Source organism: Penicillium cinerascens, assembly GCF_028974065.1.
Source record: "Penicillium cinerascens strain IBT 15544 chromosome Unknown scaffold_4_segment0_segment0, whole genome shotgun sequence".
Lineage (NCBI taxonomy): Eukaryota > Fungi > Ascomycota > Eurotiomycetes > Eurotiales > Aspergillaceae > Penicillium > Penicillium cinerascens.
The window spans coordinates 508191-521204 of NW_026695297.1; the positions used below are offsets into that span (position 1 = coordinate 508191).

The 13014-nt window shown below is 49.4% G+C and overlaps 4 protein-coding genes across 4 annotated transcripts; 3 read left to right on the forward strand and 1 right to left on the reverse strand.

The window, feature by feature from the left end:
- Positions 1–1690: 1690 nt before the first annotated feature.
- On the forward strand, positions 1691–3520 carry N7498_008141 (L-glutamate gamma-semialdehyde dehydrogenase; the record flags this gene model as incomplete). Its single annotated transcript, XM_058455203.1, has 3 exons — positions 1691–1813; positions 1862–1969; positions 2036–3520. The coding sequence occupies 3 exons, from the start codon at positions 1691–1693 to the stop codon at positions 3518–3520; spliced, it is 1716 nt and encodes a 571-aa protein (XP_058305191.1).
- Positions 3521–4528: 1008 nt separating this feature from the next.
- Positions 4529–5950, forward strand: N7498_008142 (putative proline oxidase Put1; the record flags this gene model as incomplete). Its single annotated transcript, XM_058455204.1, has 2 exons — positions 4529–5082; positions 5137–5950. The coding sequence occupies 2 exons, from the start codon at positions 4529–4531 to the stop codon at positions 5948–5950; spliced, it is 1368 nt and encodes a 455-aa protein (XP_058305192.1).
- Positions 5951–6623: 673 nt separating this feature from the next.
- N7498_008143 (transcriptional regulator family TF) lies at positions 6624–9108 on the forward strand (the record flags this gene model as incomplete). The annotated part of the gene is made up of 8 exons (XM_058455205.1): positions 6624–6670; positions 6724–6846; positions 6899–7221; positions 7273–7814; positions 7868–8141; positions 8196–8371; positions 8418–8607; positions 8666–9108. The coding sequence occupies 8 exons, from the start codon at positions 6624–6626 to the stop codon at positions 9106–9108; spliced, it is 2118 nt and encodes a 705-aa protein (XP_058305193.1).
- A 363-nt stretch (positions 9109–9471) lies between these two features.
- Positions 9472–12996, reverse strand: N7498_008144 (uncharacterized protein; the record flags this gene model as incomplete). The annotated part of the gene is made up of 1 exon (XM_058455206.1): positions 9472–12996. The coding sequence occupies one exon, from the start codon at positions 12994–12996 to the stop codon at positions 9472–9474; it is 3525 nt and encodes a 1174-aa protein (XP_058305194.1).
- Positions 12997–13014: the final 18 nt, after the last annotated feature.

Below are 13014 nucleotides of genomic sequence, written 5' to 3' on the forward strand. Positions count from 1 at the left end.
GTGGAGGTGATGGCGACAGTGAGGGTCGGGGTCGATCAAGCGGAGCTAAAGCTCGGTCGGGCTGTCTGATCGCACGGGCGCCGTGGGTCACCCAACCACACCGTCGGATATTCCCCCTCGCTGAAGGCTAACAGTTGGATGATCAATTTGTTCAGTCCTCGTTCAACCAGATCACTGTGAGCAATCTGTCTCTCCTCGTTAACCGCCGTGGCTAACCCAAGGCCAGCAAGGTCTTGACAAGATAAACTCGGCCGGTACAAGCCATTCCGATGTATAGAGGCGCGATTGATTAGTACAAACCTCAATCGCAAAGTTTGCACTTCTGTTATCTAAAGCCATATCTATTACAAGGCAATTTGATGAGCCAGAAGATGCAGGGGTAACATTCTGTCGCACAGATGCGAGTAAGATTCCCGCGAAGCTGCTGAGCTCCATTTTCTCGCGATGATTAAATACAGGACAAGCCTTGGAAAAGCCTTGAGCATATGAGGGTTAAATTTAGGACACTATGCGGGCCGCCGCCGCAGTGCTGACTTGATAGTGCAGATATCAGGTGTATTTCAAGACCCATAACCTAGGGTCCACCGTGCAGCTCAGCGATGCGAGACTCCAGGGCTATCACGCCGTCTAGACCGCACCTCTAAAAGAAATACTAGCTATCACCAAAGCCTAGCGAGGTGAATGAGCTCGTTATTGGCTACCATCTCAAGTTTGACTATAACATAGAAAGTTAATAGTAGTATGGCTACTTCAACGACTCGAATCTATCCCCGCAATATCTCAAGTTAAACCTGAATGATACAACCTTTCTTCTTTGAAATGCTTTTTCACTGCAGGCTTGCGCCTCGATCGACACTGCCGTTATCATGGCTACTCTTCAAGTCAACTACCATTCAGACGGTGGTTGCTCAGATAACATAAAGAAATCCATCAGATCAGAAAACCAGCGGTTCGTGGAACGACTACGACTGAACTGGCGCGGACAGTGCCAGTATCGCTCGTTGCACGTTTCCCAATGATACTTGCATGTGTGCCTTTTACCCCGGAGCCGGATACAAAGGTGCCGCTCGGGCTGTTGTATACCCTAAGAAAAATTGTGCTTAGAACTACGGCCAGAGATTCATCTTAAATGCGACATCATCCAAAGTCTTTAGTAGAATTAACATTTTCTAAATCTGTCTCTCTCGCTAGCGATGCAATGGAAATCTACATACCAGGTTGAGGGGCAGAGAAAATGACGGCACCGATGGCCTGGCAGTATTCACCAGTCAAGTGTCCCCGACGTCAGCCAGGCATATGGAACTCCGATGAATTAAGAGTCGCGAATCTCATCGGAAGGCGCTTTCCAAGTACGTTTCATATCTGCGAGTCTATCTCGGACGTTCCCCGATTCCCCACTAAGAACGCGTGACTTGAGGGTGGTTCCGATTGAATGTCGGAAGACCCTCCCGACATCTGCAAACTATACGCAATCTGCATATTCCCCGCAATAGTGGATTGGAGTATGCCAGCCCACTGCATGATAAGCTGCAATGCAATTGCGTCTGAAGGTCGGGACGACCTTCCGACTGTCGGTGTATGCTGTATAAACCGGAACCAGGCCTTGGCTATATTTAAGGATTCCATGGGAGGTGTTTTCGGTTCTGTATTGTAGTACACCTCGACGAGCTCTTCATCGAGAAACACAATCATGCGGCCTACAACAATCACCCGTGTAGCTGGCCTGAACCGCCTCAAGTCTTGCTCCCGCAATGGAGCTACCCGGCGGTACTTGACTATGCTGCAGCCGCCCAAGTTCGAGAATGAGAAGATGGTTAGCCACAGCATTCACGCCGTCAGATCTTTGCTAACAGATTCAAAGTTGAACTATGCCAAAGGCTCGCCTGAAAGAACAGAGCTCACCAAAACCCTTCAAAAGCTTAAGAGTGAATTTCCATTCACCATTCCTATCCAAATTAATGGCTCAGAAGTACGGCATGAGACACGAGATGTAGAGAACACCAATCAACATTTACTAACGCCGGTGGTCAAATAGGTCGAAACAAAGCAATCACGAGCCCAACTAAACCCTTCGAAACACCGCGAGATCGTTGCCAACTACGCATCTGCCACACCGGAACAAACCAACGCCGCGATTGATGCAGCCCTCAAGGCCAAGCCGGCGTGGGAGGCAACTCCGTTCGAAGACCGCGCGGCCATTTTCCTGCGTGCCTCTGAGCTCGTCACCGGTAAATATCGTCCAGAAATTGTTGCGGCGACAATGCTTGGACAAGGCAAAAACATCTGGCAAGCAGAGATCGATGCAGCAGCGGAGACTGCTGATTTCTTTCGTCACTACGTCCAAGAAGCTTGGTCTCTCTTCGCTCAACAACCGAGGGTCCAACTTGACGGAAACTGGAATAAGATGGAGTACCGGCCCTTGGAAGGCTTCACCTATGCTATCGCACCATTCAACTTTACGGCTCTTGGCGCTACCCTCGTCGGGCCAGCTGCTTTGCTTGGCAACGTTGTTATTTGGAAGCCTTCTGATTCGGCTCTGCATGCTAGCTGGCTGCTTCACAAGATCTTGCTCGAAGCTGGTCTCCCTAAGGACGTGATTCAATTCTTACCCGGCGATGCTGAGGAAGTCACCAACACCATTCTCAAGAGGCCCGAATTCGGTGCTCTCACGTTTATCGGGTCGACCACGACATTCAAGGGAATTCAGAAGAAGATTGGTGACGGCATTGGCAAGGGAATTTATAATTCTTACCCTCGCGTCGTCGGCGAAACCGGTGGCAAGAACTGGGGTGTGGTGCACCCCTCGGCAGACGTGAGGAGTGCTGCTTTGAACACCATCCGGGCTGCTTTCGAGTATCAGGGACAGAAGTGCTCTGCCAACTCGCGCGTCTACGTGGCAGAGTCTGTCTGGCCCGAGTTCCAAAAGGTTCTGGCCGAGGAGACCGCAGCTCTGAAGGTTGGAAACGTTGAAGACTACGGGAACTTCATCAACCCCGTGATCCACGAACGATCTTTCGACAAGCTCAACAAGTTCCTTGAGGATGCCAAGACTGATTCCGAACTTGAGCTCGTCGTGGGTGGCAAGGCCTCTAAAGAGGAAGGATTCTACGTGCACCCTACCGTGTACCGTACATCCAACCCCCGCCACGAGATCATGTCCCAAGAGCTCTTCGGTCCTATCCTCGGTATCTACGTATACCCTGATGCGGAATGGGAAAAGACCTTGAAGCTGATTGATACGACGTCTCGCTACGGCTTGACAGGTAGTATCTTTGCCAAGGATCCATACGCCAGCCGACAGGCACAAACCATTCTGAAGCATGCTGCTGGTATGCTCTACCTGAACACCAAATGCACTGGCTCTACTGTGGCTCAGCAGCCGTTTGGCGGAAGCCGAGACTCCGGTACGAATGACAAGACCGGCACAATGGCCCATCTGCAGCGATTTGTGAGCACTCGCACCATTAAGGAGGAGTTTGTTCCCCTGGAGAAGGTGGAATACCCTTCTAACGAGGTATAAGTGAAGAAAGGAATATGTGCGAGTGTAAGATGTCAAAATATTTTGCAGTTCTAAACTTAGTTGAAACCCTCATTGAGCCCCTGTTGGAGTTCAACTCAGCCACCCACATCTACACCATCAGTAATTCAATAGAATTAATTGACTATCTTGATACTAATATGCTCGGTACATACTTGCCTACCGTAATATTGCCAGCATGTCATGAATTTAAGAATAGAATATGAAATCATGAATTATTATAGATGGTAATATATATTTGCACAGCATACAAAAACAGCAGCTGATCAAGAACAATGATAAAATTTTGAATTGACAAATTCAGCAATTACATGCTATATAACAGCGTGTATCTTGTTTGAAAGTGTTATTAATGGAATGACACGGGTCTCGTTCCCCGATACTTACATGTGGAATTTTGGTGGGACATCTATTCGCTGCGGGACAAGGACGAACTCAACCCAATATGACAGAAGATATTAGCAAACACATTCATGGCTCAGTCTTTCAAGCACAGAATACATTGCATATGCGAGAGCTTAATGTACATGAGGGATTGCGATGATTGTACGGGACTTGCAATGGGTCAGATCCGAGATGCAACAATAACAAGTGATAATCTTGGATCCTCACGAACCGGCCCGGTTGAACACGAATGAGGGGTACAGATCCGGCCACTGTCTTGGAAGCTACTGATAACAGCAAATCCCTCATTCGATAAAGTGATTTGGCTGGTAGAAGGCCTGATCTGATGCCCCTCCCACCATCGGACGGTCTTCCCGACTTGTGTCGGCTGACGCTCGGACAACGCATCGGTAGCTCCTTGCGAGCAGATAGATCATTACAGATATAGAACAAGCCGCAGTAGTATATGGAGCTTTCCACTAGCAATAAAATAATAGCAAAATCTCACCGGTCTGCCTCGCAAAGGTTGAGAGAACTCATCGCCAGCCCTCTCATCCGTGAGCCCTCGCTGCAATGCTTCCTCGATCTATTTCCCTCCACATTGGAATGCGACCCCGCGTTCTGCAAGCGAAAACCACAATATTCCGGCGGCACCGCTCAACCAAGCACGGGTTCCATGATGCGGTGGTTGTCGTACCAGAGGTCAAACGCCCGCTGGAGGTGTCATCTATGGCCAGATTGCCGACCAAATTTGTCTTGCGCTCTTTGCTTTTAACATCTCTTATGACCTCGAAAGTGTTTCTCAAGCCCGCACTGGCCGTACTGAACGTCGTCACAAATTCCAAGTCCGCGTTCCTAAACCCTGATCGAAACCCAATCCTAAACAAGCTTCTCCGGTGGACGGTCTATGATCACTTCTGCGCGGGGACGAACCGAGCGGAGGTATCGAAGACGGTTGCGGATATAAAAAGGATTGGTTATCAAGGGGTCATTTTGGGATATTCGAGAGAAATCGTGCTGGACCCTAATGAGAAGTTGGCTCGCGATGAGACTGGCTCGACAACCTACAGTGACAAGTGCTATGAGATGGTGGAAGAATGGAAAAACGGAACGCTCGACACTCTCAGCATGGTTGGACCGGGTGATTTCCTGGCTGTGAAGTGAGTATCCAGTTGTCCTTGTTTCGGAGTCCTCGGGCCTAATGCATTTTACAGACTTACAGGCGCTGGCCCAATTGCCATTGATGGCATGGCAGAGAGGGGCACCATGCCCGAAGTCATGGTGAAAGCCATGGATGAAATCTGTATCGCTGCCAAAGGACAGGGATCACGTCTGTGGCTGGACGCCGAGCAGCAGGTCCTCCAGCACGGCCTGGATGACTGGGCCATTGAGATCATGCGCAAACATAACAGATCTGCTGCGCCACTTGTATACAACACCATTCAGGGATATTTGAAAGCATCAAAAGCAAACTTCGACCGTCATGTCACCTCGGCTGCGAAGGAAGGCTGGTCCCTCGGTATCAAGTTGGTGCGAGGCGCATATATTGAACACGAGAAACGTTCGCTCATACATGACACAAAAGAGGAGACGGACCAGTCTTATGATCTAATCGCCGACATGATGCTCTGTCGAAGAATGCCCAAGGGCGTCGAAAACCTGGACTTCCCCAACGCAGCCCTTTTCCTCGCCACCCACAACGCTGCTAGTGCTGCAAAGGCAATCTCGACCCACCAAGCCCGCTTGCTTGCACACAAGCCAACAGTCACGCTTGAATGTGGTCAAATCCAGGGAATGGCAGACGAACTCAGTTGCGAATTGGTGCATAATTACGAGCGTGCTATGAAGGAATCCTCTGCGGTAAATTTGTCGGTCCCTAAGGCTTTCAAATGTATGGCTTGGGGGTCGGTCGCAGAGTGCATGCAGTACCTTCATCGTCGGGCTATCGAGAACAAGGGTGCTGTGGAGCGCACAGAGCATATGGTGACTGCTCTACGCCATGAGCTGTGGCGGAGGATTTTTGGTTAATATTTTCGGAGATTATTCAAAATAGAAGAAATCAAAAAACCCAAGATTATATCCAACGAGACTAGGTCTATATTCAAATATTCTACACGAAGCTGAACGGACTACACTTCTTTTCATCGTACTGTGTGGAAACGAAGGCCTTGGGTCAAATAGACGACGCTAAGAAGTCAACGGTGACCTGATTTTTGATACTTCGCTCTCATAGTATTCTTAATTGAAGGTAAAGATCAAGAGGACTGACAAACGCAATGTAACGGCCATTCCTACACATAAAGCATTATTGATGTACAGGCTGTCGGGTAGAGTGACAGAAGCTTTCCGACTGGAACTCTCTCCGCTTACGCAGGTTTCAACTTGACGAACTACACTTTGAACAACAATTCTATCCGACGGCTATCATTGAGGACGGGAAATTGAGTATTATCTTTGAGATCTCACGAACAAACCATGCTAGTAAGTTGATGTAAGTTTATCCAATCACATAGCAATATTACTGCATTTTGCCCCACAGCGTCTTATCTCATGATAAGAAAATGTCGGAAGGCCATCCCGACAGTATCTTTGCCTCTTCTTACACTACCCCGCAAAACTTCAACATTGCTGATATCGGAGACCAACGCCCGATGTTATACATGCCTTTTTGACATAGTCTCTTTCGGCATTATAATCCGGTATGCCTGCGACATCGAACAAAACGAAAGCCAAAAAATGCCAGAGGGCGTAAGTAGTACGAAATGCAGATGATCGGAGCTTGTTCTAAAATCTCATGCAAGTTGTGCACGATGTCGGAGCATGAAAGTCAAGTGCTCGGGATCGGATCCCTGCACAAGATGTGCCCGCAAAAAGCAACGCTGTCACTTTCATCCTGAGGATGTGCGGGTCTCGGTATCGGAGCGGTCAGTCATGGATTTTGATCCGATGTTATTCAGAGCTAACCAATGCAACCAGCTATTTACGTCAGTTAGAACAGCATCTGTCTCAAAGCAGCGGCTTGCGTCGCGCCAGTGATTCGCGGGATGAAGCTCTCGGCGAGTCTTCGTATGTTGGGCACGATATTGATGAGCCAACACCAAACGCGGCACCATTTCTCTTGGATGATCAGCCTACCCAAGGGATAGATACTGTTTTTCACCTTCCGGAAACACCACGTCAGCAGCGAGGGCAGACTGGGAGTGATCCCGATATTGAAGACGGCCATAGGTCACGATTCTCAAGAAACCCTCTTGTGGATAAGAATCCCTCATTTGCAAAGACACCAGACGGCCGCTTTTGTGAGTAAGCCAGGATGTTTGCGAGCGAAGATGCTAATGATACTGTTCCAGGGTACATGGGCCCGACTTCATCATGGTCCTTCTGCCGCCGTGTCCTGGCTTTGATAGGAAAAAGGGTACCCGAATCCAATTGTCCTCCTGATCCATGGCACCTGGATGGAATGGCATTCAAACTTCAATGGAGGCCACTGCCCCATGATGAAGTTCCCGACGTTGCCAATCTCCCACCACTGGATTACGCACTATTCCTTTTTAACACCGTCAAATTTTACTTTGGCTTTCTTTCATTTATGATAGACGAAGATGCCTACCTTCGGGATCTACATGAATTCTACAGGAATCCTGCAGCTAAGGCTGCGTCTTCACGGTATTGGTATACCCAATATCTCCTTGTGCTCGCCTTTGGAAAGGCATTTCTTACTCAGAGGAACCCGTCCGGAGCCCCACCAGGTCACCAATATGCATCAAGGGCAATGGCTCTTCTACCGGATCTGTCTGGTATGCATGAAGATCCATTAACCTGCATCCAAGCGCTGTGCTTGGGAGCGGTGTATCTTCAATCTATTGATATGAGGCGGGCAGCGTTCCAACACGTAAGCTTTGGCACGTTATCTTTCAAGACATGCAATGCTAATATAAACCCTAGATTGGACAAGCCCTCCGCGGTTGTATAATAGAAGGTATTCATCGGCATGTCCCAGAAGAACTGGGCGGACCGGAATTATCACGCCGTTGCAGAACCATATTCTGGGTGGTTTACATGCTAGACCGAGAGTTCTCCGCTCTAATAGGTGCACCGAGCTCTATAAGGGACGAAGATATCACGGTTAGATTGCCGGCTGATGTGGAAAGTTCTGTGGAGCACATCAACTTGACATTGCACGTCAGGCTCTCCCGTTTGATGGCTCAAATTCTGACAAGTATGTTTTCTACCTAATCCCTAGATCTGACGTTGACTGACATTGACGAAATAGATGTGTACGGGGTTGGCGACGAGTTCAATGGTTCGCTTGTCCGAAATATGCAATCAATACTGCATAGCATGGCAGAACTGTCTCACGACCTGACTGCCTTCTTGAACACACATTTCCACGGGCTGATCAGTCGAGCATCAAAGATGGCAATTCGACTGATGTTGGCTCACCACCATGTAAGATCTCTCCATCGCAAAATATTTTTCAGGAAGCTAACAGAAGAAGTGTGTGGTCCTGACAACAAGACCACTGGTGATGTGCGCTCTATACATGCACATCGAACGCACGGAGAGACGCACATCCCAAACGATATCACTTTCGCCACCTGTTGCGTCTCTCTTACAATGCTGTGCCGATTCCGCCCAGACTATTCTCCAGACTCTTCAAACGTTGGCCGATGATGATCTTATAGGTGCGTCCGCGAAATTAACAGCATGATGGGAAATAGATAGCTTCTAATATGTTCTTAGATGCATTTCTACCATTCCAGATTGAGGATGCGTCTTCATCTGCATTCGTTCTCTATTTGCTTCGCGCAATTGCCCCTTCGCTAATTCACAGTAATACCTGGTGCGAGAACCTGAAGTGTGTGCTGGACAAGCTCATTGCAAAGGGAAATTTGGCCGCACCGCTTCGAAAGCAGGAGCTCAAGCAATTGGAACAAATATTGGCACCTTTGACTCCCAATCCCACTCCCAACTCCACTGTCGATCCTTTCCCCCCTGTTGATTTCAATGCAGCAGAGGAAGGCAACGAGGTCTACGACCTGGATCATGTTGGCGTCGGTGATGAATTTGAGTGGGACTTGTTAGGCTTGAATTCCTCGGTCAGCCTCCCACCGAGAGAATTACTAGATCTTGCTGATCAGCTGGACGTGGAAAGCATTATGCAATCTGTCGGATGTGTTAGTTGAGATATTGACCCGGGCGGTGCAATTGGCGGCTAGCTCATTACGAATTATGGATGACGAATAAAATCGAAAACAAGCGTTTCTCAATTATCCCGGCGTTCTGTTACACCAATAGTTGGTGTGACGGTAAGATGGGAGTGATGAATAAACTCGTGATCCTTACATCCCAACGCTAGTTGACGTAAAGTATGCGCCGAAATTGGGCTATCTGGGATGCATATTTTGGCGCGCGTTTCATGATTGAGCTACGTGCAACGGGTTGACTTACCCTCCCGTCTGCTCGCCGAGCACTCTGGACAAAGATTCGTGCACATATGGCTGGGGTGTATTGCATATCAATTGCAGCAAGATGATTATATAGCATCACTAGAAAACTCCCTCTTGAGATCGTGGTTCATCAGAATCATGGCTAGCGGTTTCCTCGGTGGGCTCCATGGCAGGCTGAACATGGAAGTGTCCCATCTGAAACAAGATGTTCTGCCACTCGTACTTGCCCGTGGCCTGTACCCAGAAATAGTTCGTATCATTTGGGAACCATCTTTCTTTCCGCGTGAAAGCCTTGTCGCCTCCTTCGAGCGCGGCTCGACTGGCGCGGGTTGTTCGGCCACGTTTTTCGCAATTTCCATTTTCCCTTGTCAAGATCGCACTCAGGTTGTCGCGGTACTCTTTCAATCGACCGTCGAAAACCATGATAGCACGAACATAAGGGGCGATATCTTCGGTGATAGGGGCAAGACTGTTTTCAAATGACGGTGCTAAGCGCCCAGTCGGGATGGGCATGGAGTAATTTGCCCGCATGATGGGCTCGAATACTTTCTGGAAACTGGGCAGAGTAGATGGGAAATGCATCCGACGCGCACCAGCCTTGGCCCAACCATTGAAAATCCGAGCCACGCTAGAACTCTCGTAATCTTCGGTTTTTGGGCGGAAGGTTTGAGATATCAGGGCATCGAATGTGACACTAATGTTCTCACTCAAGGACGAATGCTCGGGTCGCAAGTCAGCTTGCAGGAGGGGATAGGCTTCGACATAGTTGGACCGGTGGGCTTCGGGGAGTGGGGGAGCAGATGAATCCACAACATCCTGCAACATGGTTAGTTCCAATAGCCATTTCATAGAGGAGAGGACACTTGCCTGTAGCATGTCCAAAGGACACTCGGAGCAGAGAAGGTCGAGGGAGCTTCTCATCTCCAGGTATTCGGCTTCACGACTCATCAAATCAAGCTGCTCCATCTTTGACCGCGATCGGTATTGATCATGGGGTATAGTTTCAATGAAGCTACCGCGGGCCGCTTCCTCCGAGTCTTGTATACCGAGTCTCCACCCTTGAAAGGTATTTTGTAAACTCTCCGTTTCGTTGTCCAGGGGCTTCTGTTCCAGAAAGACGTCACGATTGAACCATCCCATGTAAGGCTCGTAGGTGTTGAGACTGAGAACTCGAACCCTGTCTCCATTCTGATCCAAGTTCGCTTCTGGAGGCCACAGGGATAGGATCCAATCAAGACCCGCTTTTTTACTTCCGACGCCAATCTGGCACCAGAAATTCAGGTCCATCATAGACCTTCGGATGTCCATGCCTGACCCATCGTAGAGCTTGCTGACAGCCTCCCGCTTGAGTACATGTCCTTCGTTCGCGGCTACAAGCAATAAATAGTCGATGGCGAGATCACGATGGGGTCTTTGAAATCGGAGAATTGCGTGTAAAGACATGTCCTGAATAGGCACTAATGATTCGTCGTTGCATGTGATGACAATCGGCCGCTTTGACTGGCTGATGAGGGTGAGAACGCCCGTCCAAAATTGCTTATCTTCGTCGAAAAGCAGGTCAGCTTCTTCGAGAAGAATCAAAGATTGTTTTTGTTCACGATTGCGCTTTGCCTCGGAATCGGGTGTCGGACTTGGCTGAGTACTTTTCTTGTCGCAATTTGCACTCTTGGATGATTGTCCTTTGAAAAAGCCCATCAACTTGTTCTGTTTGGTGTCGTCGTCCGTCGTAAGTGCTCGGGGCTTGGCAGACGAGTCATCGGCTTCGTTCAGAAGATGGACCAAGTGGTTCTGGGTCATATCGCCGACTCTTTCCAGCATATCTCTTGCACTGCGACGGCTGCCAGCATTGATCTCGAACACCTCGAAGTCAAGTTCTTTGGCCACTGCATACACTGAGGCCGTTTTACCAGAGCCGGATGGGCCGCTCAAAAGGATTGCATTTGCGACCCGACCTCTCTCCCCTCCATGCGATGAAGAAAATGCCAGATCTCCGGATTGAATCACCGTTCGCTGAGCAGACACCGTGACATCCCCAGCCAGCTCATCGTCTGAACCAGAGAGATTGTCCATTTCAGATGCCTCTTCTTCACTGGAGACGATGAAACCGTCAAGTTTGTCGTTATTCTTTCGCCGTTTCTTCTTTTTCATGTCGGGTTTGGAGTTGGACCTGGCGTTGTCTTTTGATGGCTTTCCAGTGTCGACTGCCGTAATTTTGAGGTGAAGGAGCCAGTCACGGAGTACCTGGGCCTCGCGGCCGACTTGAAGCACATCCTCCGCTTTTTTGGGTGCGTATTTATGAGGCCAGAGTTGCGATTCATATTTCCCGCGATCAAAAGCGGAAAACGACGAGAGCAAGGCTGATCGAAGTTTTGATATGACCGGAGTGATAGATTGGGTCGTATAACGCGAGTTTGGTAACGACCAGGACATCTGGTTATCAATCGCAGTCTGCAGGACCCGTCCACTGGCAATATGCCGGACAGGCAACCGTAGATTCGATGTGTCGTGACCTCCCATGGACAAAGTTGCCGCTTTTCGTGCATTGGATGTGCTGGTTAAAAGGGCATTCTCGTCATCGGCGATAAAGATAACTGGCGACTTGGCTTTCTTTTGGTCATTTGTGAGGGGATCGAGAGTGAGGGGGCGAGTGGGCTGTTGCGGATCAATAGATCTGACATGAATAAGATCCTTTGGTGGCCACAAAGGTTCGATAAGCTCCGGGAACTTTGGCTTATTCCGACTAAAGGTTGAGGGGAATGTTGGAAAGGGCCGTGATTCTCGCTTGACCTCCGATGTGGAAGGGGCAGTGGTCTTTCCTGGGCCCGAGGCTTCGGTATTTGAACTAGCCACGGAAGGTTTATTCTCCTGGGGCTTCTGGGCCGCTTTCTTCACAAAGAAAGGATGTGTTGCCTTCGCAGGCTCGTTCACGGTCTTTTTTGGGGCGGCTGCGAGCCGCGGAGGAGCCGCCTTGTACACCCTCTGACCATTGAGAATTTCATCGATCAAATTCCCAGCTTTTCTCTCTCCTGTAACGCTGTATTTGAGGATGGCCAGCTTGCTTCGGACCTTTCCCCCTCTTCGTCGCTTGTTTCCCGTTTGCGTTGCACCCGCTATTTCTGTAGAGCTGACAGGAGGTGAGCTCAGCAATCTACCATTGGCATTCAACTTCAAGGTCTTCCTTTTGCCTCTAGTAGACGCGTGTTTGTCTTCTTGTTCGGTGGGATTCAGGTCTTGTTCCGGAGCGCTATTGTTGATTGGGGACCGAGGCGACTGGGGACGAGGAGCGATGGACGGGGGAGGTTCAATGTTGATGGTGGGTGCAGCAGCTACGGCTTCTGGAGCCTCGATTCCCAGCCATCCCGACAAGCCTGACTTTACAGTGGTCTCTTGGTCCAGCTTGCTTTTCTCTGTCTTCCTTCTCTTGCGTCGGTTGGCATTAGGGTCTTCCTCCTGGCTCACGGGCGTTGAAACTTGAGACCTTGAGACATCGGATTCATTGGAGGCTTGTAATTGGGGCAGTAGCTCTTGGTTGGCGTGAGTAAAGACATCGGTTGGCGTTGGGGCTGCGGTACCATTGGGGATGGAACGGTCAGTGTTCCCCGATACTGCGAAGTCTGAGGCCATGGTGTGAGCCGAAGAAGA